General features: G+C 40.3%; 2 protein-coding genes across 4 annotated transcripts; both read left to right on the top strand.

The window, feature by feature from the left end:
* The first annotated feature begins 270 nt into the window (after positions 1-270).
* Positions 271-6,939, top strand: clrn1 (clarin 1). Its single transcript, XM_060898121.1, has 3 exons — positions 271-523; positions 5,623-5,785; positions 6,357-6,939. Exons 1-3 carry the CDS (start codon positions 271-273, stop codon positions 6,637-6,639), a joined length of 699 nt encoding a protein of 232 aa, XP_060754104.1. The 3' UTR covers positions 6,640-6,939.
* Positions 6,940-8,462: 1,523 nt separating this feature from the next.
* mindy4b (MINDY family member 4B) lies at positions 8,463-27,553 on the top strand. 3 transcript variants are annotated; one of them, XM_060944143.1, is made up of 13 exons: positions 8,463-8,570; positions 16,346-16,452; positions 17,039-17,066; positions 17,892-18,065; positions 19,631-19,750; positions 21,922-22,019; positions 22,121-22,286; positions 22,414-22,479; positions 22,598-22,668; positions 24,202-24,274; positions 24,867-25,043; positions 25,397-25,577; positions 25,787-27,553. In XM_060944143.1, exons 1-13 carry the CDS (start codon positions 8,502-8,504, stop codon positions 25,927-25,929), a joined length of 1,473 nt encoding a protein of 490 aa, XP_060800126.1. In that variant the 5' UTR covers positions 8,463-8,501; the 3' UTR covers positions 25,930-27,553. The 3 variants fall into 3 exon arrangements, with proteins under 3 accessions (XP_060800126.1, XP_060800127.1, XP_060800128.1); XM_060944144.1 differs by having other exon boundaries at positions 22,420-22,479; XM_060944145.1 differs by lacking the exons at positions 8,463-8,570; positions 16,346-16,452; positions 17,039-17,066 and adding an exon at positions 17,223-17,568.
* Positions 27,554-27,647: the final 94 nt, after the last annotated feature.

Genomic DNA, 27,647 nt, shown 5'->3' on the forward strand with positions numbered 1-27,647 from the left:
GTGTGCAGCTCACCGAGCGCCTCTGGCAGAAACTCAACCCGGTAACCTGGAGACGCGTGGGGAGATACCATCGCTGTAACTCAACCCTGAGCCGACATTTTACACAACACTGTATCTCTAAACAATTATCCAGAGGAAACATATAGCCAGTTATTTATGTATTTATTTATGATTGAATATAGAGAACCTGTTTGTATTGCTTACTTTAATGCACAGGACTCAAGGATGGCGTGTGTTTAAGGTGTGTGTGTGTGTGTGTTTCTGTGCATGATGCCTAGTAGGCAGAAGAAAGTGTTGTTCTCTCTGGCTGGTGTGCTGAGTTTTGCCTGTGTGTTGATCGTAGCTGTGGCTATGGGAGGTAGGAACTGGGTGAAGGCGACTGTGTTGTGTAAAACAGGCGCTCAGCTGGTTAATGCCACTGGATCGGAGCTGGATAAATTCATCGGGAGCTTAAACTATGGCCTCTTTCACGGACAGAGGCTGAAACAGTGTGGACTGGGAGGAAGACCTTTCTCCTTCTCTTGTGAGTAACCTAAGCTGCTGTGTCACTCTGTCAAAATAATAGTCTCAGCTCTCAGGTTTGAGTGAAATGAAAAAAACTCTCTCCCTCTGAGACCTATGACTTTTGACAAGCCTCCAGGATTTTTATTTATTACTGGTGGCTCTAAATTGACCGGAGGTGTGAATGTGAGTGTGAATGGTTGTCTGTGTCTATGTGTCAGCCCTGTGATGACCTGGCGACTTGTCCAGGGTGTACCCCGCCTTTCGCCCGTAGTCAGCTGGGATAGGCTCCAGCTTGCCTGCGACCCTGTAGAACAGGATAAAGCGGCTAGAGATAACGAGAATGGGATTTTTTTTTTTACATGTGGGTGTAAGTGGCTTAGACACAACCTCCAATGGTGTTTAATATGATCACAGTGTGTGCCTTGAGTAAGACTAAAACCATAAAAATTCTCCCTTCCATAAACTCACTTTCACTTTTTTTTCACTCAGCATTGTGCAAGCAGCAGAGGAACACACCACAGTGTGCACCGAATATGCATCCTTCTAACCTTTCAAGCATAATATTACAGGGTATCTAAAGTCCCAAAAGGTGGTACAGTGGATATAAAAAGTGTACACACCCCATTAAAATGATAGTTTTTTCTGATGTAAAAAAAAAACAAACCAAGACCACGATAAATAATTTCAAAACTTTCCCATCTTTAATGTGACCTATAATCTGTACAGTTCAGCTGAAAAACAAACAGATCTCTTCGGGGGAAATCCATTTTAAAAAAATGTACAAAAGGTGGTTGCATAAGTGTGCACACCTTTAAACTAATACTTCGTTGAAGCACCTTTTGATTTAATTACAGCGTTCAGTCTTTTGGGGTTCACACATGCCATCAATTAAAATGACTCTGATTAACCCCAAATAAAGTTCAGACATTTACTCAGTTGCATCCTCCAGCAAAAGCCAGCGTTCACAGAGAGCTTACAAAGCGTCAAAGGGATCTCATTGTTGAAAGGTATCAGTTAGGAGAAGGGGACAAAAACATTTCCACGGCGTTAGATATACCATGGAGCACAGTGAAGACCGTCATCAAGAAGTGGAGAAAATATAGGACAACAGTAACATTACTGAGAACTGGACATCCCTCTAAAATTGATGAAAAGACAAGACGAAAACTGGTCAGGGAGGCTGCCAAGAGGCCTACAGCAACACTGAAGGAGCTGCAGGAATTTCTGGCAAGTACTGGTTGTGTACTACATGTGACAACAATCTCCCGTATTCTCCATATGTCTGGACTATGAGGTAGGGTCACAAGATGGAAGCCTTTTCTTACAAAGAAAAACATCCAGGCCTGGCTAAATTTTGAAAAAAAAAAAAAAACATCAACTCTCCCAAAAGCATGTAGGAAAATGTATTATGGTCTGATGAAACCAAGATCGAACTTTTTGGCCACAATTCCAAAAGGTATGTTTGGCGCAAAAACAACACTGTACATCACCAAAAGAACACCATATCCACGGTGAAGCACGGTGGTGGCAGCATTATGTTTTGAGGTTGTTGTTTTTTTTCAGCTGGAACAGGGGCTTTAGTCAAGGTGGAGGGAATTATGAACAGTTCTAAATACCAGTCAATTTTGGCCCAAAACCTTCAGGTGTCTGCTAAAAAGCTGAAGATGAAGAAGAATTTCATCTTTCAGCATGAAAATGACCCCAAGCATACATCGAAATCGACTAAAGAATGGCTTCATCAGAAGAAAATTCAAGTTTTGGAATGGCCCAGCCAGAGCCCAGACCTAAATCCAATTGAAAATCTGTGGGGTGACCCGAAGAGGGCTGTGCACAAGAGATACCCTCGCAATCTGACAGATTTGGAGCGCTTTTGCAAGGAAGAGTGGGCAAATATCGCCAAGTCTAGATGTGGCAGACTGACAGACTCCTACCCAAAAAGACTGAATGCTGTAATTAAATCAAAAGGTGCTTCAACAAAGTATTAGTTTAAGGGTGTGCACATTTATGCAACCAGCTTATTGTACTTTTTTTCTTTTAATGGGTTTCCCGCCTAACAGATCTGTTTGTTTTTCAACTGAATTGTACAGATTATAGGTTACATTAAAGGTGGGAAAGTTTTGAAATTATTTATTGTGGTCTCATTTTTTTTTTTTACATCAGAAAAACCTATCATTTTAACGGGGTTTGTACACTTTTTATATCCACTGTATATATTTTTCATCTTGTATACACAAGTTATTATCTTGTGGGAGCAATTTATTTACCTTATGCACACAAATTACCTTGTGTGCACAAGATAATAACTTGTGTGCACAAGATAAATAAAGTGCTCGTACAATATAACTCGTGTGCACAAGATTAAAAAAAATCACTTTCTGGACTTTAGGGGCTCTGTATAAGCTCGTCACTGCAAACAGGTGTGTCTTTGACCTACTATATCAACACACCCGTTTGTCACCGCAAACGGGTGTGTTGATATAGAAGGTCAAATACACACCCATTTGTGGTGACAAGCTCACTATGTGAACTGAAATCATGCAAATACAGGAGGGTTGTGATCGCTGTTAAATACACAACTAATAACAGCCTCACGGGTTTAGAACCCATAACATTAAGCTGTTTGTATATACAAAGTTGGCCGCCTCTGTATCCATGATTGTCAGGTCTGCATGACAAAAAGGGTCCAGAAAATTTAAAAAGAAAGAAAGAAAGTCCTATACACTGCTTTGAAATTCTCCATTAAAGTCCAACACAACTGGAAATTCATTCATTCATCTTCAGTAACTGCTTGATCCTTGTTCTGGACTCTGGTCAGAACACCCCAGAACACTGGATATGAGGTGGGAATACACCTCAGATAGGACGTCAGTCCTCACGGAGCAACAAACACACATTCACACACTCATTCACACCGAGGGCAATTTTGAGTCAATCTACCTAATCCTCGGAGAACCCAACGTAAACCCACACAGACATGGGAAGAACATGTACATGGACAGTAACCCAAAGCTCAGGATCAAACAGGAACCCTGAAGCTGTGAGTGCAATTGGAAATGCATCGGAGTATTTAAAGTAACATTACAGGCTTTTATTTCTTTATTTTTAAATATCAATAGCTCAGATAAAAACTGATCCAGATCTTTGATCACAGTGATTGACAACCCTGCTTTTGGGGGATGTCCCATAATGTGGAAACACACAGCTTCTATTTAAAATTTATGAAGTGAATCCATTTCATTTTTTATCAAATGGTTTCTCACCAATCTTGCTCTTAAATGTGCCACAGTCATTTCACGTAGAGAATTTTTTTTACTAATGAGAATTGGAACAAGCCCAAATTTGACAGGTTTCAAATGACCAGTACCCAGTTTCAGTGAGCAGCATTACACTGACATTGATTTAACACAAGTGAACTGGGCATGTGTCAATATTAAAGCCAGACGGCCTTTCAATTTCATAAAATCGGTTAAATTTAGTTCTTTCTGAAATTTGATCATTGTGATATATGTTTATTTCTGTAATATCTCAAAAAACAGGCCATTCTGTGGCTGGGAAGTTATGTAATTTGCGGGGATTCCTGAGCAAATAATGTGCATGAAATCACTCGCTTCACGCAGTCAAGCAGACAGAGGAAGTCCATGTGCACATGCGCAGGTTTACCACCTTCTTCTCCTTTTGGGTTTTATGGCAGCTGGCATCCACAGTGTTGCATTACTGCCATCTACAGCTTTACCTTTGACCGTGCACTAACAGTTCCATCATTCTGTCACTAAACGAACGGCTGATCACACCGAGGTGCTCGCTGACCGCCAATATTTATTAGTTTGGTCCTGCGTTTCCTTTCCTTCGCAACATAACGTCTTTTTTTCTCGCTTTCCGTTACTGTAGTCGGTCTTTTACATTTCATTCGCACACTCACGTCCTCCATTTTTCTCTCCTGTTTCAAATTTGTATCTCACAATGCCTTGTGCAAACGGGGAAAGTCCATCATGTGTGGCACGATGTAGTATCTTGAATTGGGTCATGGTGAAGCAGGAAAAAATAGCAGAGAATTGAGGGCCACGTGGTTCTAAATTCATTAATTGTTCTATTCATCTCATTATCTCTAGCCGCTTTATCCTGTTCTACAGGGTCGCAGGCAAGCTGGAGCCTATCCCAGCTGACTATGGGTGAAAGGCGGGGTACACCCTGGACAAGTCGCCAGGTCATCACAGGGCTGACTCATAGACACAGACAACCATTCACACTCACATTCACACCTACGCTCAATTTAGAGTCACCAGTTAGCCTAACCTGCATGTCTTTGGACTGTGGGGGAAACCGGAGCAACCGGAGGAAACCCACGCGGACACGGGGAGAACATGCAAACTCCGCACAGAAAGGCCCTTGCCGGCCACGGGGCTCGAACCCGGACCTTCTTGCTGTGAGGCGACAGCGCTAACCACTACACCACCGTCCCGCCCTAATTGTTCTATTAAAAAAATATAATAATAAAATTGGAAGTCTGTGATTTGGATTCAGTAGCTTTCGGTCCACTAAACAAAAATAACTGGATGTCAGGGAAAAAATTTTTATGACCTAAACTTGAAAAATCTGAAAGGCATGGTTTTTTGTTTGTTTTTTTGCAGTGTTCAGAAATTTAATCTATAAAACTCCCCTTAGGGTTCCCATAGGATCCTTCATGGCTTCTTCTTTGTCTGAACCCTTAAAAGTGCTTCCAAGAATCTTTCTGCAAATGTACGTGAAAAATTTATGTTTCTTTCAGTGAGATTCCCCCAGTGGTTCTCCATCTTCAAATACCGTATTTCTCACACTTACTCAAAAACTTGTATCCAAACAAAATATTTTGACTCTCATTGTTCACTCAGAATACGCAGCCTTGGCCTACAGTACTGTATATCATTCATTAGCTTCTATCCAATACCCTGAAATAATTTTTCACATGAAATACAATACACATTACACATTAGGTAGAATAGTATTTAATGAATTACTTATCTTCCATTACTGACTCCACTACAGGAAATGTTCTCACGGACAGAAAGGCTAATGTTAAATGTTATTATTAACATTAGGTTATATTTTGATTTGTGAATATGTTGTTCTTACTCTGTATAGTTTTTCCCGACCTGGTGGATGTGATCCCAGCTAGTCTACATGTGAGTGTCATCATCTTCTGTGCAGTGCTCATCCTCTTCTCGTCTGTGTGTTCTGCCTTCTTCATGTACAATGCTTTTGGAAAACCATATGAGACACTGCATGGACCTTTAGGCCTTTACCTGTGGAACCTGATCAGCTGTGAGCCTGTACACACACACACACACACACACACAAAGTTTTTTCCTTTGAATTCCTTGATTTATCCGTTATTGCATTGCATCCCTCCCACCAACCCCTGTCTGCACAAAGACCCAAACAAACACACAGATACTTCACTAAAAGGTCTCTTTTGAAATTCATCGACGTGAATCTGAGCCACTATAATTTATTTTTCCGTACCCCAAAACTTTTGTGTACCTTTTAGAGAGGCTTGGGATTGGCTTGCATAATAAATAAATAAAAGCATGGAAATATTCACTCTGTCCAACTGGCCAACCCAGATCTCGTGTCAGATGTCTCTGTGAATCATATGCTGATGGACGCTGTAGCATGACAATGACCTGTTTGACCCGTCACCTGTTTCCATTAAGAAGTAATAACCAAGACTGTTTGAGCAGCAAATTTGGATCTATATGCTACAGAGTACAAGAATGACATTACTTTTAATACACTGTATATAATCAAAAGCACAATTAAAGCACTTGTTAACAAGATTCATAAAATCCAGTTGTGAATTTCCATTAACCACAAAGATTGTCTGCTTGTGCAGGTCTGTGCAGCTGTCTCATCCTAATCCTTTATGCATCTGAGGTCAAACTGCATCACCTGTCTGAGAAGATTGCGAATTACAAAGAGAGTACTTTTGTCTACAAGACACACAGTGAGACGTTTGACTGCACTTTCTGGCTCATATTCATAGTTTTCCTTGTGCATGGCCTTAACATCCTTCTGATCCGCCTAGCTGGCATCCAGTTTCCCTTTCAGGAGGCCAAAGAGTCAGATGCCAACACGGGTGCAGCAGATCTCATGTACTGACCAGCTCTATTGTCTGGTAACCACCCCCTGGATGTGACATCCTACCACAGCTATTAGCGCTCCACAATTGGAGTCTCGCATCTTGCGCCATCTGTTGTTCTGATTTGTTTACAGCTGAATAGATGCCTCATCCGAGCCTTTTTAGTTGCATCTTTTCACTTTCAGAAGAGGAACCGACTTGGAAATGGTCCTGGCTGTGTGTAAGAGAGATGAGCCTTCTGTCATTGTGGGGAGGCTAGTGGAGGGACCCAGTCTTTCAGCTGGACTCCTGATTATGCATTCTGTTAACTGCCATCTCAATTAAGGCTCAGTATTTTAAATACCTGTTGAAATACAGAAATGGCTCAACTCAGCTTTGTTTCAGCATGCAGATTATTTATTTTTCCATACTACATGCATCTTTTATAGTCGAAGTAATATTACACTACACGATGGTTAATTTATTTAGTAATGCTGCTTATTTGTATATAATGAGTGTACGTATTTCTTCTTAGATGTGCCAAGGATCCCGACTCATGAATAGCTTTCAGTTATAAGAAAGAATGTTGTAAACCTGTAATGATGTAACCCTGTGCAGACAGGCTTGTTTGATAATTAAGTACAGACTTAATTTTATTCATATGTATATCAGTTATCATGAAGAATACAAAGGGCATTGTGAATGTTCACGGTCAAACTGAACTGAAAAAAAAATTCAAATAATTTAATTTGATGTCAATACAAATAGGATAGAAACCAGTCCAAACTCTATGGTATATTTACAATTATTAAAGCCCTGATGAAAGATTTGAAACCGTGATAGTGCTCTGGTTGTGAGAGGAACCACACGTTGAAGTTACATCTGTAACCACATACACTTTGTTATCTGCACACTTGCAGATGTGACACTCCATTGCACCATTTACTGACTGAAGTATTGAAGACGGATATTTATTAAAATGTAAAACAAATGAATGTAAATGTAACCTTCCAGTTCAGCTGGTGTTTTCTTTCTCTTAATTACGCTGATTTACACTTTAAACGTCACTTACTCTGTATATAATGATTTATTTTTTATAATGAGTTTAAGCACCATCTAAACCTGTGATACCAGTTTGTGTGCAAAGCTAAACTCTTTAGTTATCTCAAAGTGGCCATTTCAATGGTTCTTCTTCTTCTTTTTAATCCATTTAAAAAATAAATCGATAAAATGCAACCATTTGCCTCCAATGGCTCTCAAGTAGCTCTCTCACAGCTTGGGGTTTACTGAAAATAAAGAAAGTAAAAACAAAGAAATGCTCTTTAGCATCCTCTTATGGACATTTCATTTTGTTCATGCATCAAATTACTGTACTACATCAGTTTACTGAAAATTCAACACCCAGTTGGTTTTAAACTGAAAAACTTATGACTGCATGCACCACTAATAATAGTGATGTGTCCAAATATAAATGTTATATCATTTCTAAACAAATCAACTGACAAGACTGTAATGCTGACAGTGTCTCCACTATAACTGCCATAAAGCTACAGCATTGTTTCAGAAACTGCGTGTTAAATTTCGTCAGATTTGAAATGTATCTTAGGTATGTAAATGCAATTTATGTTTAAGATTGAAAAGTAATCAGCAATTCACAACCAAATAATAAAATAGTGGGCATATAAAGAGGGTATACTCTGTTCACATCAATAAAAGATTAGATAATGGAAAATCTGCACTATTGTGAAGGTTTTGAAACGGCTTTAAATGAAGCTCTCCACCCACCATCAGAAGAAAGGAGCGTGATGCTGAACCAAGTTGCGAGCACTTCTACTTGCTTCAGTTACAAATAAAAAGGGGATTTTGTTTGTGGTTTTTGATAAGTTAGAACTTCAGGTTTGGTATGTTTGCAAAAAGTCATCTCAAAAAACTACGACATCAGCCTTTCACTAAACATGGAGAGAAGGAGAAGGTAGGTTTTTAAAGCTTTTTTGTTTGTTTGTTTGTTTGTTTAGTTATATGATAATGCATGTTTGCAGGATGCAAAAAAAGTAAAGATAACTTTCACAGTACCCACTATTAAAAAATACTGTAGGTTTATTATTAACATACAAGATTCAGAAACATAGCTAGTGTGCTGAAAAATCACAGGTACAATGGTTAAATACACTTCATTTTGTGTTACTTAAATCACATCATGCCATATCATTATAATTACATTTCTTTTTCAGTTTGAAAAGGCATATGTTTATATATAAGCATATAACTTATTCTAACTCTAGCTTTGTGGGTGTCTAAATATGTAAATATGTTCTAGAGAAAACATCTCTAAAAAAAACACCTTTTTTGTTTGTTTGTTTATTTGTTTGTTTTGGGGGGAATCCTATGTCCTTTGTCACACCTTCCATGTGTTTTTCATTCCTATATCACATCACCACACGTTAACTTGATGTTAAACAGCTTTCGGCTTTGCACAACTGTAGTCAAAAAATGTCTTTGGAAAGTAGTGAGTGTGCAATGTTCTTTACTTGTCATCTACAAAGTAACACCACCACCAACAAAAACAAACAATAACACCAACATAAACAAAAACAACACCAGCAACATCAACAAAACACCAGCAACATCAACAAAAACACCAGCAACAACAACAAAAACACCAACAACAACAAAAACAACAACAACAAAACACCACCAACAACAACAACAAAAACACCACCAACAAAAACAAAAACAACAAAAACACCACCAACAACAAAAACAACAACAACAAAACACCACCAACAACAAAAACAACAACAACAAAAACACCAACAACAACAACAACAACAAAAAACAACAGCATCAACAACAAACACCACCAACAAAAACAATAGCAACACCACCACAACAAAAAACAACAGCAGCAACACCAACAAATACCACCACTACTAATAAAAACAACAGCAACACCAACAACAACAAAAACAAAAAACAACAGCACCAACAACAAAAACACCACCAACAAAAACACCACCACCACCAACAACAACAACAACAAACCAACAACAACAACAAACCAACAACAACAAAAACACCACCACCAACAACAAAAACACCACCAACAAAAACACCACCACCAACAACAAAAACACCACCAACAACAACAAAAACACCAACAACAACAACAAACCAACAACAACAAAAACACCACCAACAAAAACAATAGCAACACCACCACAACAAAAAACAACAGCAGCAACACCAGCAAATACCACCACCACTAACAAAAACAACATCAACAAAAACACCACCAACAACAACAAAAACACCACCACCAACAACAACAACAACAACAAAAACAACAACAAAAACACCACCAACAAAAACAACAACAACAAAAAAACAACAGCACCAACAACAAACACCACCAACAAAAACAATAGCAACACCACCACAGCAAAAAACAACAGCCGCAACACCAACAAATACCACCACTATTAACAAAAACAACAGCAACACCAACAAAAACACCAACAACAACAAAAACAAAAAACAACAGCACCAACAACAAAAACACCACCAACACCAACAAAAACACCACCACCACCAACAACAAACCACCAACAACAAAAACACCACCACCAACAACAAACCAACAACAACAAAAACACCACCAACAAAAACAATAGCAACACCACCACAACAAAAAAGAACAGCAGCAACACCAACAAATACCACCACCACTAACAAAAACAACAGCAACACCAACAAAAACACCACCACCACCACCAACAACAACAACAACAACAACAACAGCAACACCACCACCAACAAAAACAATAAAAACAATAGCAACACCACCAACAAAAACACCACCCACAACAAGTAAGGTTAATTATGGATAGCAAGAATAATGCTATAATAAAATTAATATCCTTAATGTCTCATAATTGGAAAGCACTGATCCACTCATAAGGAGAAATGACTATACATACACCCCAAAACCTACGTGTATTTATGTGTGGCCTATTTTGAAACAAAGGGGGGGGGGGGGGGGGGGATCCTATGTCCTTTGTCACAGCTCAGGTTGATTTTAATGTAATTATCATTTGAACTCCGCATGCAGAATGAACTCTGGGGTCCAGGGGACAGATGATGATGGTACCACAAGATGGCGCCATTGAGCTGTTTCACTTCTTCAAATGTAACGCTCCAGACTTTTAACTCGAACCATGAATATCTGTTAATGGGGTTTTCCTTCTTCAGAAGGGCCTAATCTCACCGTAGCCAACTCCTTTTTGTTATTCAAAAGGTATTTAACAGGAACATCTCATTTCCCGGCATCCCAATAACGAGTCTTTAAAAGTACCGAAAAACTGAATACTGAACTGACTGTGATGAAGCCTGGAGACCTGTAAACTCTCCAGGGAAGAAATCCTTTAACTCGCCATGCTTTAAGTGTTGTATTCTCTCCCCAGAATGAAATATCTACTATCAAACTAATGAGGTCTGTGGTGTTTAGAGAGGTCTTTGTCAAACAGCGGTAACTATTAATTAAAGTATTTATACTTGCTCACCTTGTCCTGAATCATTTCCGAGAAATGACTCGTTTAGGAATCGACTCCCTAGACCATTCAAATAGATGACGTCATTGGGACACAGGGCTATTGCTCGTGGTGGTAATCGCATCTCTTTTCAGTGAGTCAGATTAGTTCACTCGGTTCACAATAAGAGCCGACTCTTCACTCAATTTTCTGCTGCTCCTGAACAGTGGAAGTGTTTATCAGTGGAAGTGCTTTCCCAGTTCAGTGAAAGCCTTCTAGCTAATTATGGTGTGTGAATCTGATTCATTCTGATGCTTGACATTTTACTTCTGTTCTGAGATTTCTGAACTTGCCACACTTACTTTCTGCTGTTGTGGAAGGTCTGACACAAATACCCTAATGATTACTGTCCATCCATCCATCCATCCATCCATCCATCCATTATCTGTAGCCGCTTATCCTGTTCTACAGGGTCGCAGGCAAGCTGTAGCCTATCCCAGCTGACTACGGGCGAAAGGCGGGGTACACCCTGGACAAGTTGCCAGGTCATCACAGGGCTGACACATAGACACAGACAACCATTCACACTCACATTCACACCTACGGTCAATTTAGAGTCACCAGTTAACCTAACCTGCATGTCTTTGGACTGTGGGGGAAACCGGAACACCCGGAGGAAACCCACACGGACACGGGGAGAACATGCAAACTCCGCACAGAAAGGCCCTCATCGGCCGCTGGGCTTGAACCCAGAACCTTTTTGCTGTGAGGTGACAGTGCTAACCACTACACCACCATGCCGCCCCTAATGATTACTGTATAAATAAATAAATGATTTATTCAGAGGATCCCACCTGGATACTATAGAGTTGTACATAAGGACTGCTGCTATAATCATAAAGATTACACTGTTCATACTGGACATCCTTTCAACACCCTTGTTTCTATTGTTTGTCTTTACAGTATACAGACATCCAGTACTGTGCATAAGTCTTTGGTACATGTAAATAAATGCTAAATGGCTTAAATAATTAAATGAAATGTGTCAACATTAAAAACATACTATAAACAGCAGTAAGCCATAATAAATGAAACAACGTCAATGTTTGGTGTGAGACGACCCTTTGCTTAAACAAAACAGCAGTCTCAGGTACAGTGAGTGCAGTTTTATAAGGAAATGAGCTGTAGGTTTTACTGAGCATCTTACAGAATCAACCAGTTCTTCTGGACACTTTGGCTGTCACACTTACTTCTTAATTTTGCAGCAAAACACAGTAGCCTTCATTATGTTTTCATTTTTAATCTGAAAAGTGCTGTCTTGTATAATCTGCTGCTCAGATACAAAAATGTTTTCCTGTAACATTTAATTTTGTGCTGGAAAACGAACATTTGGACTCTAAAATGTTAATGTCGAAGTCCATCCATCCATCCATCCATCCATCCATCCATCCATCCATCCATCCATCCCTTATCTGTAGCCGCTTTATCCTGTTCTACAGGGTCGCAGGCAAGCTGGAGCCTATCCCAGCTGACTACGGGCGAAAGGCAGGGTACACCCTGGACAAGTCACCAGGTCATCGCAGGGCTGACACATAGACACAGACAACCATTCACACTCACATTCACACCTACGGTCAATTTAGAGTCACCAGTTAACCTAACCTGCATGTCTTTGGACTGTGGGGGAAACTGGAGCACCCAGAGGAAACCCACGTGGACACGGGGAGAACATGCAAACTCCGCACAGAAAGGCCCTCGCCGGCCACGAGGCTCGAACCCGGACCTTCTTGCTGTGAGGTGACAGCGCTAACCACTACACCACTGTGCCGCCCTAATGTCGAAGTCATAAAATAGAAATCTATAACAAAGTTTATATGAAAAAAAATAGGGTGCCTAAGACTTTTGCACAGTACTGTAGAAGAGTAATGATTTATAATCCCACTATCCCCTATCACTGATAAGAGAATGGCTTCCCTTTTTAGTCAGATTCCTCTAAATGTTTCTTGCTCAATGGTGGCACGGCATGGTGGAGCAGTGGTTAGCACTGTTGCCTCACAGCAAGTAGGTTGAATCAGGGCCTTTCTGTGTGGAGTTTGCATGTTCTCCTCGTGCCTGTGTGGGTTTCCTCCGGGTGCTCCGGTTTCCCCAAAATCCAGAGACATGCAGATTATGTTAACTGGTTACTCTAAGTAGCCCATACTGTAGGTGTGAATGTGAATGATTGCTCATCTGGTCTACAGAGAGGAGGTGGAGCAGCTGGTGGGCTGGTGCAGAGAAAACAACCTGATCCTGAACGTGAACAAAACCAAAAAGATCACTGTCGACTTTAGGAAGAACCAGCCCAGCCATGCTCCACTTCTCATCAACAACACGGCTGTGGAGGTGGTCAATATCACCAAGTTCCTGGGGGTGCACATCACAGACAACCTCACCTGGTCTGTGAACACCGCGTCACTGGTTAAGAGGGCACAGCAGCGTCTGCACTTTCTGTGTAGGATGAGGAGATCCCACCTGCCCCTGCCCATCCTCACTACATTCTACAGAAGCACCATAGAGAGCGTTCTGACCAGCTGCATCTCTGTGTGGTGTAGAGGATGCAGTGCCTCTGACTGGAAGACTGTGAAGAGTGTGGTGAGGACAGTGGAGAAAATCACTGGGACTCCTCTTCCCTCTATTCAGGACATCGCACCTAAGCGCTGCATATCCCAAGCTAGAAACATCATCAGTGACCCCTGACACCCTCACTATGGACTGTTCTCCCTCCTGGCCTCTGGAAAGAGGTTCCACAGCATTCGGTGCAGGACCACCAGGTTCTGTAACAGCTTTTTCTCTCAGGTCACTAGACTGCTGAACTCCAAATCTAAATTCTAAATCAAACTGAACTCTAAACTTCTATTTATACTTGAACAATTCCTAATTCCACAGGTCACTTTGTATGATTGCACTTTATAATATTTTTGCTGCTGTATATTTTAATATACTTTTATATTTAATTCTGTGCTGAGCCAAATTGCAACGAAATTTTGCTCTGTGTACACTTGTTGCATACTGAATGATAATAAAGGATGTCTATGTCTCTGTGTTAGCCTTGTGATAGACTGGCAACCTGCCCAGGGTGAACCCCACCTCTTCCCTGAAGTTGGCTGGGATTGGCAATCTTCAACGAACAAGCATGAATGAATGAATGTTTCATGCTCATGTTACAGTCGGAGGAAAATGTTTGTACACCCTTTGGAATTTTTTACATTTCTGCCTAAATTGGTCATAAAACATCGCCTGAACTCTCCAGCAATCTTAAGAATGAACAAACAGTGTCTGCTTGAACTAAAACCACTCAAACAATTACATGTTATCATATTTTTATTGGCCATAAGATGGAAATATTGACAGGATAGGGAGGCATAAGTAAGTACACCCTTAGCTAAGGCTCATCCAAGAGCTAATTAGACTAATTAGATGATTAAACAATTTGACTCAGGTGTGAGCCAACCGATGTCCAATCACTGAGGTGTGTCGTAAGCTACCCACCCCACTGGAAAACCAGTTAAAAGGTGTGTTTTGATGAGAGGCATGTTCTGGGCATCATGCCTCACTCAAAGGAGCTGTCTGAAGACTTAAGACACAAAATAATTGATTTGTATAAAGCTAAAAAGGGTTACAAAACCATCTCTAAGACCCTTGGTGTTCATGTGTCTACAATTAGAAAAATTGTGTATAAATGGAGACAATTTGGAACGGTTGTTACTCTGCCAAGGAGTGGCTGCCCTGCGAAAATCACTCCAAAGGCACTGCGAGTCATCATCAATGAGGTAAAAAAGAATCCAAGAGTGTCTGCTGAAGACTTGAGGAAATCACTGAAACATGCAGTCATCTCTGTGGACACATCTACTATAAGAAAGACACTGAACAAGAATGGGATTCATGGGAGAAGGCCAGGGAGGAAGCCATTGCTGTCCAGAAAGAACATTTCTGCTCGTTTAGAGTTCGCGAAAAAGCATTTGGATGCTCCTCAGCGCCACTGGAAAAACATATTGTGGTCTGATGAAACCAAAGTTGAATTGTTTGGGGGGAACACACCACATCATGTGTGGAGGAAAGTCGATACAGCACACCATCAGCAAAACCTCATCCCCACCGTCAAGTATGGCGGCGGTAGCATCATGGTGTGGGGGTGCTTTGCTGCCTCTGGGCCTGGACAACTGGCTATAATCAATGGGAAAATGAATTCTCAAGTATATCAAGATATTTTGCAGAAAAACCTGAGGCAATCTGTCAAAAAGTTGAAACTCAAGAGAGGATGGGTCCTGCAACAGGACAATGACCCTAAACACAGAAGCAGGTCGACATTAGAATGGTTTCAGAAGAACAAATTTCACGTTCTGGAATGGCCCAGTCAAAGCTCCGACCTCAATCCAATCGAGATGTTGTGGCATGACCTCAAGAAAGCCATCCATTCCAGGCATCCCAGGAATCTTGCTGAATTGCAACAGTTTTGCAAAGAGGAATGGTGCAAGATTTCTCCTGATTGTTGTGCCCGTCTAGTCTGCAGCTACAGGAAACGTCTGGTTGAAGTTATTGCAGCCAGAGGAGGGTCAACCAGCTATTAAATCAAAGGGTGTACTTACTTATGCCTCCCTATCCTGTGAATAATTCCATCTTATGGTCAATAAAAATATGATAAAACGCAAATGTTTGGGTGGTTTTAGTTCAAGCAGACACTGTTTGTTCATTCTTAAGATTGCTGGAGAGTTCAGATGATGTTTTATGACCAATTTAGGCAGAAATGTAAAAAATTCCAAAGGGTGTACAAACATTTTCCTTCGACTGTACTTCAGGAAGTTCCTTGTCACTGTTGCCTCTGGCTTGCTCATGATGGACCTACCGTAAATCTACATCTGGATTCCTGTAAAGTGACTTTGTGACAGTGTCTGTTGTTAAACGCACTATACAAATACAAATCGAATTGAACTGATTCCAGTAGACCTAATCATCTCCAATTATATAAATTATGTATACTACAGTTGTAGTGTAATAAACAGTCATGGTTGTGTAACAGGTATACTGATGCAATTTCCTTTAAACCTATCTTCCTCTGGGAGAAAAAAAGCTCAGGCTTCCTCCAACAACAATGGCCTCACTGAAACATTCATGGAGCTTACTGCGATCGCAACAGTATAGCAGGTGAAGCTGAATGCATGTGCTGGATGTCTGTCATGTGCAGATGGAGAACGGGCTGGAGAAGGCCAGTGACAAGAATACAAACCTGGACGACATTCTGAGTCAGATAGCAGAGCTGGACAAATGGAGGGAAATATTTGACGCTCGGGGGTGAGAAGTCTGTTGCAGTATTTTTATAAATACACTGAACTGCCAGTTTATTAGGTACACGTACCGTTATACATACATTCTTTGGCCATTTTATTAAGTAAACCTACCATACAGGTGCAATTTAGATACAATTACCGGCTGTAGGTCATCTATTTTAATTTATCAACTGTCCTTTGTTCTTTCCTTCAATGGACGAGACCTTAATAGGACAATTAACTGTATTTCTGGGTGGTGGAACTTTCTCAGCACAGGAGTGATCTTGACATTCAAAAACCCAGCAACGCTTCTGTGCCTGATATGTCTGTAATAGTGCCACATACAGTACAGTATGTTAGTGTCACTCGTACAGTCAGAAAGGACTTCCATGAAAATATTTGGTCAGCAGTGGTCCAGTTGTGGTCTCTGTTAATTAACTGATGAGGCGGAATAGGACTGAGAAATTCTGAATTGCAATGCAGTTAGTACTACAGTTAGTAATTGTATAATTGTCTACCTGTATGGAAGGAAAAGGGGCAATGCAACTAAATGTAATCTAGATGCATCAAATAAAGTGTCGCACATTTAGTTTTCATGTTTTATCTTGCAGGTTGGAGCTCCAAGAGTGTTTTGAAAAAGTAAGTCTATCATTTTTATTTGTCTTTATTATCAAGTGTGAAACACATTTTTGCCCTGGCGTCAATGTGTATTTGAGTTTTGCTCAAGCCATATGTGGGGCAACATGATAACCCGAGACCTGAGCTCTCAGGTAACCCTGAGGTGCATATCATTTGTGTCTGACCCAAGGGATGCTGTGTGTTTGTGTGTGCGCAAGTGAGTGTGTGTGTGAGTGAGTTCGGCTCTCCCCAACCTGATATCCTCAGAAAAACCTGGGGCCACTGCAAGAGGTCTAAACGTGACTGCTCTGGCTTGTCAGCTGCGTTTTCCTCTGTTTTCCTCATACTCATCTGACCACTTCATGGAACTATGTCTGAATGCGAGTTTTGGCACAATGGCCAGATGCGTGTAGGCCCTGAAATGGAAGATTATAAGCAGCTGTTCCAAAGCATCAGCGCTCTGCAGCCTGCCAGGCTTGGTTACATTGAACTGCTTCAAGAGGAAGTGAAGAGAACCCAGGATGTGAGTGATCTGCTGTCGATACAGGAAGTGTCATGGAACTGATGCTTTGTGTGTGTGTGGATGGTTTTTTTTTTATTATTATTTTATGCCATTTTGGAACATGTCTGTGGAAGTTATAAAAACGATCTGAGAGGAGTCTGTGAGAAAGTGTGTGAGAGAGAACAAAACAGAATTCCTTCTGATGCTGGAGATCATATTGCAATTTTAATCCATTGGTTCTTTTTACACAGCTCCGGTTAACCATCTTCTTGGAGCAGTGCTGTTTTGGGACATGTTTTCCCATTCTTTAACTTTATTTCTTTCTTCTTCTCTGACTCTGGTAGAGACCTCTTGAGAGGCTTAAAGCTGAGGAAGAAACCGAGGCTGTTTCCCAGTCTCCTTCAGCCCATTCATTCCACAGCAATGCCAACGTACTTATGGTGCCCTACTCCATCCCTCGTACACTAGCCGTCTCTCCCAGTCTGGGTGGACACCCAGTTTCACCTGAACTTGCCATGGTGAGTCATAAAAAATAAGACTGTTACTTAATCCTAGTGGGCCTCCCTGTGTCTACGGTATGTCTTACAGCAATACACTTTGAATGATTTATTAATGTACTTCCATACAGGGAGAGTGTATCAGTGAAGATTTTGTAGTACACTCAGTTACAATGACTGGATTAGTTTTGAGTTCCAACTCAACAGACATTGCTGCGCTCGACAACACTTTAACAACTATGCTACCAGAGGTGGACAGTAACAAAGTACATTTACTTGAGTACTGTACTTAAGTACACTTTTTGAGTATCTGTACTTTACTTGAGTAGTATTTTTTTTGGAAACTTATGACTTTAACTTCACTACATTTGAAAGGCAAATATCGTACTTTTCACTCCACTACATTTCTGTCAAGGTCCTCGTTACTCGTTACCATGAAGCAGCTTTGAAAGTGGATGTTTTTTCTTTTCTAAAACATGATTGGTTTTTTTTCACGGGTGACACTGAGACAGACTATCAGTAAGCACTAGGGTCACGTCACGTCCATAGACTGTATAAAATCAAGTTCAGTAATTTCTCAACAGCATTATTTGAACACGATCAGTTGATGGCAGAATGGAAGGAGGCGGATCTTCTGGGAAATGCACGCACACATGGCCATACCTAAGAAAGAAAGAAAGAAAGAAAGAAAGAAAGAAAGAAAGAAAGAACCCATGTTTCAGTTTTCTGCAAGGATTAAAGATTTGTTTCGTTTTAAATGTTTGCTTTGTTTGCTGAAAACGAACCACATCACAGCCTACAAAAACTTGCTGTCCAACCTGCGGAAGCATATTGAGGTATATAAGCGTTTTATTCCAAGAGAAAGCTTGCAGTGAAGTTGTCTGTGCTTTTAGAGCTAGTGATAACGTTGCAATAGCTATGCAGTCTGGATAGTCAAATGACTTTCTATGGATTTGTCCGCCAAGTTACCACAGCCTTGTCCACGGCTAACGTTTACACATAGCTAGTTAACTTGGACACTGTTAGTTAGCATGTAAAAATGGAGTTACGCTAACATGAACAACGTTAACTTATCTGAAGTCCTTTCAGAAATATGTTTTAGCATAATCTTGCCAAATAAACAATGTAGAAATCTTTCTTTTCTAGTAGCGTTAGCTACCCAATATGATTTTGAGTTTGAAAAGCGTTTGCTAGCATGTCAGGTGGAGTTTCACTGACTAGCTAGCTTAACGTTAAACCACCATGATGCACAGCATGCGTTCATTTTGTGAATTCACAAAATAATCCAGTCGGTTGCTTCAGAGGCATTAGGTTTTGTAAGCGTTTTGGCAATAATACAACAATGCGTTGACAGAAAATGTACTTTTAATACTTAAGTATTTTTAAAAGCAAGTACTTCAGTACTTTAACTTAAGTAAAAATTTGACTGGACAACTTTCACTTGTATCGGAATAACATTTGACCAGTGGGATCTGTACTTTGACTTAAGTAATGAAGTTGGGTACTTTGTCCGCCTCTGTATGCTACATTTGATCATTAATGATACCGTTATATATGAGGCCTGTCTGATTTTCTTTCTCATACAGAGTCTGAGAAAGATTTTGTTTGGAAACACATTTCACATCTTCAATTATGAGTGGAAGAAATCCTTCTTTAAGTTCAGGGAGCCATATTCGAACCTGTCCTATGCTTTGGAGGCAGAAAGAGTAAGTACTTTTATACAAAGTCTCTATTAAATGGACGTTTAATAAAGTAACGTGATCTTGTTTTCATGTCTCAAACCATGGCGACTTCAGGGTAACCTCTAACCATTTGCAACTCCGTGCTTACAAATGCACAAGCAGTTTCAAATTAGACACACATCTGTCTTTTGTTACTAATGCTTTAAGACCCAGAATGAATGTAGTCCACAGCCACTGATAGGTGTATGAAGTAGTTACAAATTTCTATTTTCTTTGTCCACAATTTTTTCTCTAGAAAATCTTAATGCAGATTTGGAACTGTGTGTATATATCGTATCTGTATTGATTGCCTGTGTTTGTGATATAAAATACACACATACATTACCTTCATCAAATTGGTAACTTTATCTCCAGAATTACTGACACTGCATAACAACAAGAATAACAACAAATTTAATTTATGTAGCGCCTTTGACCAACCTAAGAATGCTTTACAATGTAATGGTACTGCATAGAAAGAGAAGCAAATCAACCAGAAGAAAACATGACAAATAGGAGACACAGAAAACAAAATGACAGTTTACATGAGCATGATGATAACAGACTAGCTCAAAGCACTGAAAACAACAGAACAGTCAGTGATTAGGAGAGGAAATATCAGGAGGAGGGATAGCCAAGAGAGAAGAGATAAGATTTGAGATTATTTTTGAATTTGGGAAGAGATGAACAATCCCAAAGTCCCAGAGGGAGAGAATTCCACAGCTTGGGGGCTGCAACCCTCAATGCCTTGGAACCCATGGTGGATAGTTTAAATTTGGGAATGGACAGCAGCCCAGAAGATGAAGATCTGAGACTGTGAATGGGAGAGGAGTCAAAGTCCCTTCCACGCCAGGATCTGGTCTTCCCAGGCAGTTTCCTGTCCCAGTATTAACAAGCTCTTTTGAGGTGCATAAGTGCAGTGCCAATCTCCATTTCCATAGCCCTCGGCCTCTCGCCTATACAGCTAGGGTTACAGTAGAGTGCTAGTCCTCTGGTAACTGCGAGAGTTTGACTTCCCTACTCACATCTGTATTGCAGCATGCCTTGCCAGATGGCAGTAGGTACCATTTTTATGATGGTCTTTGGTATGACCCAACCGCAAGTAGAACTCATGATCTCCTGGTCGAGAGGTGGACGCGCTAACCACTAGACCAACTCGCGGTCTGGGAGAAGAGTAAGGTTGAAGTAATTCCATTTGACATTGTGGAGCATGGCCATGGAGTGTTTTAAATGTGAACAGAATACAGTAATTTTAGACTGAATGTGATATCAAACAGTGGAGGTTCTGGAGGATAGGGGTGATGTGTGCCAAGTGTTTAGTATGAGTGAGGATTTTGACTGCAGAGATTTGAATATATTGAAGCTGAGCAAAGGTGGCACGGTGGTGTAGTGGTTAGCACTGTTGCCTCACAGCAAGTAGGTTCTGGGTTTGAGCCCAGTCACCCACGAGGGCCTTTCTGTGTAGAGTTTGCATGATCTCCCCGTGTCTGTGTGGGTTTCCTCTGGGTGCTCCGGTTTCCCCCAAAGACATGCAGTTAGGTAAACATGGGGCAGCCATGGCCTGAAGGTTGCACTGAAGTGCCCTTAAGTCCCCGTCGGCCACTGGGAACCTTCTTGCAGTGAGGCAACAGTGCTAACCACTATGCCACCATAATAATAATAATACTAATAATAATAGGTTACATTTCTATAGCACCTTTCAATATCCCAGGGTTGGTTTACAAGGCGACCCGGATAAGTGGCAGAAAATGGATGGATGGGCTTTACAAGGGGGAAAAAAGACTGAGCAGTAAGAGAGGAAGAGAAATGTTCATGGAAGACATACAGTAAGTCTTGATTGAGATTTGAAAGACAAGAAAGGCAGAGCAAGAAGTCAACAAAACCAAACCAGAAACACCAGTGAGAAGCGGCAGCCAAACGCGCACAGCGTACTCTCAACCGGAAACCAAAGAAATATTTTTTTTGTAATGGAATTCTTAGTTCCTTTTTAGTTTAAACATTTTTTTTTCTGTGACGTTGTTCTATTTTCATTTTGGTTGACACTTTCCTACATAACTCACAACGCTGTTCGACTACCTGCTTATACTGGGAATTATAATAATTATAATAATGACTGATATGACAATTTATAGCATGCTGAACCGCTCATTTTGCAGGGAGGAGCCCGAGCCATTCAGATGGCAGTCCAGGCCCATGTTATCAAATACCTGCTTTTCTCACAGCCACGGAGCTCAGAGTGCTGTGGAATAGAGAGGTGAGGAAAGGAAAGAGTCCTCCGTTGTGTGATCTGAATTATACAGTGAAAGAAGTCATGAATCATAACTGTCCTTCTTGTTTGCTTGCTGCGGGTTTCAGTCTGTTGGAGGTTGGGGAGAAAGAGCAGGAAAGGGCTTTGGCTGCTGCTTTGGCTGATATTTTATGGACAGCTGGTGAGGAGCGTACTGCCACCGTCTCCTTGGTTACGCCAGATAGCTGCTTCACCCCCCACCTGGACTACAAACTGGACAACTTCACAGAGCGGGTACTGTTTACCATGCAGTGTCCAGTATCACTTTCTCAAACCACATATGGCCTCTGATTGACACACGATACCCAAACTATACTGTGAGAGCTAAAGTCATTTGTTTAGGTCACTCTTTCTTTTTTAGTTGCAGCTTTTCACCTTTAATGAGAAAGAAGATGTGACAAAATTCATATATGAACATATTCAGTGTGTGAGTATTTAAGGACACATTTTGTATACATTCTTCCAAAGTGAATTAATGGGTGTTTTATTTGTTTGCTGTCTGTATTAATTAAATGTAGTGCATATCTATTTGTTCATCCTGTAAGTTCAAGGAGGAGGGAAGCCATGGAGTCATTCTCTTTCTTTATAGCCTGATCTTCTCAAGATCAATTATTAGGTAAGTTAGTTATTTTTATCGATCTTTGGAGTGATACCAGACCCCCCCACCCCACATACACACACCTTAATATTCACTGAAAAAAACAACAACACATTATATAGTGGCCTGACAAAAGCCGCATGCAAAGCAGTTTTCAATCTTTTATAATTCCTTGAACTTTTATATCAAATATAAATACAGGTTTGAAATCCAACTAACCAAAAGATATTTTTGACTCATTTCTCCTCTCCTTTAGTATATTATGTAAGGAATAAAACAATGATGGGCTTTCTATTATAAGACAATAATCAACAACAGTTAGAATGATGTGGCCCAGTACAGTACGAAGCAGAGTAACCGTTACCACCCTGAAGCTGATTATTTTCCAAGAACAGTATGTCCTGCACTGCAAAAATGACAAGTGAAAGTATCTTGAATATAGTCAAATAATCATATTTCCAACTATAAGTTTAAAGTAAAATGAATAACATTATTAAACCAACTTCAAGATTTTTTTTTTTTACTAGTTTCAAGCTTTATATTTTCTTATTCTACTGGAAGATAATTTTTTTCTAGAAATAAATGCTTAAAATTAACAAAATTGTATGCCAATCAGACTATTTCAAACTTATGTCAAGCTAATTTCTAGTTAAAATGTCTTGAAATCGGTTTAATAGTCTTATTTTTGGTTGATTGTAATCTTAGTATTAAGGAAATAGTATGACACAATAAATATGAAATTAATATTAAGGAATTAATATGACACCAAACACAAGCCCAGTTCCAAAAAAATTTGGGACACTGTGTCAAATATACCTAAATAAAAACAATGTGAATATTTGCAAATCATGGAACCCCTATATTTCATTGAAAGTAGTACAAAGACAACATATAAAATGTTGAAGTTGAGAAATTTTTATTGTTTTTTGAAAAATATATGCTCATTTTAAATTTGATGTCAGCAACATGTTTCAAAAAAGTTGGGACAGGGGCATGTTTATCACTGTGTTGCATCACCTCTACTTTTAACAACGCTCTGTAAACATTTGGGGAACTGAGGAGACCAATTGCTGTAGTTCTGAAAGAGAAATGTTGTCCCATTCTTGCCTGATATATAATTTCAGTTGCTCAACACTTTGGGGTCTCCTTTATCGTATTTTGCGCTTCATACTGCACCAAATGTTTTAAATGGGAGACAGGTCTGGACTGCAGGCAGGCCAGTTTCCTCCCAAATACTTTCCTGTGTTGGAAAATTTATGAAATGTCTACCAGACAAGACCTTGTGCTCCTGTGCAAGTTGTTACTATAGAAATGATAATGCTCCATCTATCCTGTCAACTGTGCAGTTACAGAAAATTAATCACCTTCTTATAAAGCCTTCTGAGCAATTAGATTTGAAAATTAAATTGAACAGTGCTGTGGTATAAAAGGTTCAATAAATCAAGGGATGTGTGAAAACAACATAGGATTGATATCATTTCTCATAGTTTTTCATACTATCATAAATGCCTTTGAATGTTTACTTGAGAATTCCCTGTCAAACAATCCAAGGTTGCAAGAAGATCTGGATTTCAGCACGACTCATCTCTTACAATTTGGCTTGGGCAACTTTCTTTGTCGCCAGGTAAGCAAATATCTCTGTAGGAAAAACTGTTGGATACAGCCTTTGTGATATTTGTGATATTAATATTATCTGGCGGCGGCACGGTGGTTAGCACTGTCGCCTCACAGCAAGAAGGTCCTGGGTTTGAGCCCAGCAGCCAGCGAGGGCCTTTCTGTGTGGAGTCTGCATGTTCTCCTCGTGTCCGCGTGGGTTTCCTCCAGGTGCTCCGGTTTCCCCCACAGTCCAAAGACATGCAGGTTAGGCTAATTGGTAGCTCCAAATTGACCTTAGGTGTGAATGTGAGTGTGAATGGTTGTGTGTCTCTGTGCCAGCCCTGTGATGACCTGGCGACTTGTCCAGGGTGTACCCCGCCTCTCGCCCATAGTCAGCTGGGATTGGCTCCAGCTTGCCTGCGACCCTGTAGAACAGGATAAGTGGCTACAGATAATGGATGGATGGATGTTATCTGGTCTTTTTTTCCAGGAAAAATGCTTAAACTTTTTGCTTAAACATTATTTTGACTTGATCCTAATGGCAGAAGTGTAGGAAAATGTTTGTGATTGAACACCTACTAATGAATACTGATTGAAACCTGACTCTGTGTATTGAATAGGCTCTTTTAAACCTGTTGTTGACCGGTCGTGCCAGTCCTAATGTCTTCAATGGGAAATTGTTGTGTGATGAGCATGGCAACGCACTGGACCAACCTCTCCATGGAGTTCTGACTCGGAGCAATGTGGGATACTTACACTGGAGCCGAGAGCAAGCAGAACACGCCAGTCTGCCTGCTGTAAGTCCTGTGAAAAGCTTATTACTTGTTATTTGTTCACTTAATGTTTTACTTTAATATCTCTCTTTGCACCATACTAGAAGTTTTTGCTCTTTGTTGAATTAGAGTAATTAATTGTTGATTTAGTGTAATTTAGTGTAATGTTGATCTAGTGTAATTTCTTCCCTCTCTGTATCTTAATATGTTTTTTTTTTTTTTGTATTTTTGTATAAGCTACTTGACACTTTAATTTCCCTCTAGGGATCAATAAAGTTACTCTACTCTACTCTACATATAGTAGATTGTACTGTATGAAATGAAGATTGTTTATTGAAAGCCTGCAAAACCAGTAATTCTGTGCCTAATGACTTCAGGTGGGAAGCATGCTGAAGACACCCAAACTTCCTGTTTGGGTCTGCAACATCAATGGCACCTATAGTGTTTTGTTTAGTCCAAACCGATCTCTACTGTCTGACTGGAAGATGGAGCACCTCTTCCACCTCTACTTCTATAATGGCCAACCAACCCAAGTCAATACTGCAATGCTCACCATAGGTAATGCTATTCAACCTGCACAACACGGTCTGATTTTGATTCATTAACCAAGAAGGGAAGTAAACTAGTGAAACTAGATGATGCACATGGTTCAATGATTAATGCCCTTGACAAAACTGATAGACAGAACACACACAAAAAGTCTGTACAGTGAAGGGCAAGTCAATGAGGAGAATTAATCCTTTTTTTAAATTCATCCTTTGTTTCAGACACACATTCCCATCACTGGGAGGCTGAAAGAAGAGATGGTCAAGGAGACCCTGAGAAGAGATTCCCCTCTGTGGAGATGACCATTAGGACTAAATGGGAGGGAGCAGCAATCGACTGGAATAGGACAGTACCTTTCTTCTGAGAAGATTTAGCTTGCCATTGATCTCAATTTAGGTTTTAAATACAATGCAAATAATGACACAGAACACATGCTATGACATGCATATTAAAATCACAAAAAATTTTTTATTATAATGTTCCCTGATCATGTTTAAATTGTATATAAACTCCAAGGTCCCCTGAACTTTCTGTTTATGTTCAGCAGTTTAGAAGCGTTGCATTTCTGCCAAATTTGATCCTTTCATAATGATTTAATTTGAATATGATAAAGGTTTTGTTAACATTTGGACTATACCCTTCATCATATGCTCAGAAAGAAAAGTGATCATATCATGATCATTTGGAAATGTTTGAATCCTATCGAGCAAACGGTTTTCTTAATTTGTAACTATTCAGAGAATGTTGAGATAGGAGGTCTTAACATAAATGTTGATGTTCAAGATATAACATCGCTGCCCCTTCCCAAGACCCAACACATTAATTCTAATCTTACCGCAAACACTAATTGCCCGAAAGTCTTTTTAGACTTTAAATGTGAAAGTGCACTTACGTGCAATAAAGTAAGGGGGGAACTCTGCAATAATACAGAGAGAATTTGCTTGTATTTAACAATGACAAATAGATCATATTAAATCAGCAGACCAATAGCTTTGGCCAAGCAATTTGGTAATATGTTATAGATTGTTCATTCATTCGTTTTCAATAGCTGGAAGCTTGCGCGCGCGCACACACACATTCACACCTATGGGCATTTTGGCATAGCCAATCGGCATTTTTCGGTCACTGGAAGGAAACCAGAGGACACCCACACAATCACCGGGAGATCATGCGCAGAAACTCCACACAGACAGAAATACCAGGATCAGACTATGTGAATTCAGCCAGATTTAAACACAGCCAATAAATTTCCAGTGTATTCCAATATAAACATTGGGAACAACGAAAGAGCCTTGGCGCGATCTGGCGCCTGGGACACCTCACTACACCCTGACAAAAAGTCTAGCACGTCAGAATTTTTTTGTATATTCTCGTCTAGTTTGACAACTCCTTGACGGTCCTTTTGTAGCCATGATTGAGAATTTCTTGACCCTCCTCCCCAACGACACGCAAGGACATTAACGACAATTAGCCGGGGTCAAATCTGTACTGTTGCCAGTCTCCCGACCAAGAAACAGCATGGTGACTACTGTGAAAGACGAAAACATCATGTCTAATCCCTGTACCGCGAGTTGGCCTTGTGGTTAGCGTATCCACCTCTTGATCGGGAGATCATGAGTTCTACTCGTGGTCGGGTCATGCCAAAGACCATCATAAAAATGGTACCTACTGCCATCTGGCAAGGCATGCTGCAATCCAGATGTGAGTGGGGAGTCAAACTCATGTGGTTACCAGAGGACCAGCCCCCCACTGTAACCCTAGCTATTTAATAGGCGAGAGGTGTAGGGCTACAGAAACGGAGATCGGCGCCATATGGTGCGAGGACTTTAGACTTTTAGATCCCGGTATAACCTGAGTTCAGGATGGAACCGGGGACCCTGGAGCTATGAGGTGCCAACTCTACCTGTTGCACCACTATATTGCCTGGCTTAGACGTTAGATTCTGTTCATTAAACATCAAAATATGAATAATAAATATCTTAAAACCAGGCATGTTTAAATGTCCCTTTTTAGCCCACAATGAAGTGGTAGCTTTATTGTCTGTACTGTGTATAAGCCAAACGTAGTTTAGAAATTCCTCCA

This window comes from Neoarius graeffei, chromosome 17, assembly GCF_027579695.1.
Source record: "Neoarius graeffei isolate fNeoGra1 chromosome 17, fNeoGra1.pri, whole genome shotgun sequence".
Taxonomy (NCBI): Eukaryota; Metazoa; Chordata; class Actinopteri; order Siluriformes; family Ariidae; genus Neoarius; species Neoarius graeffei.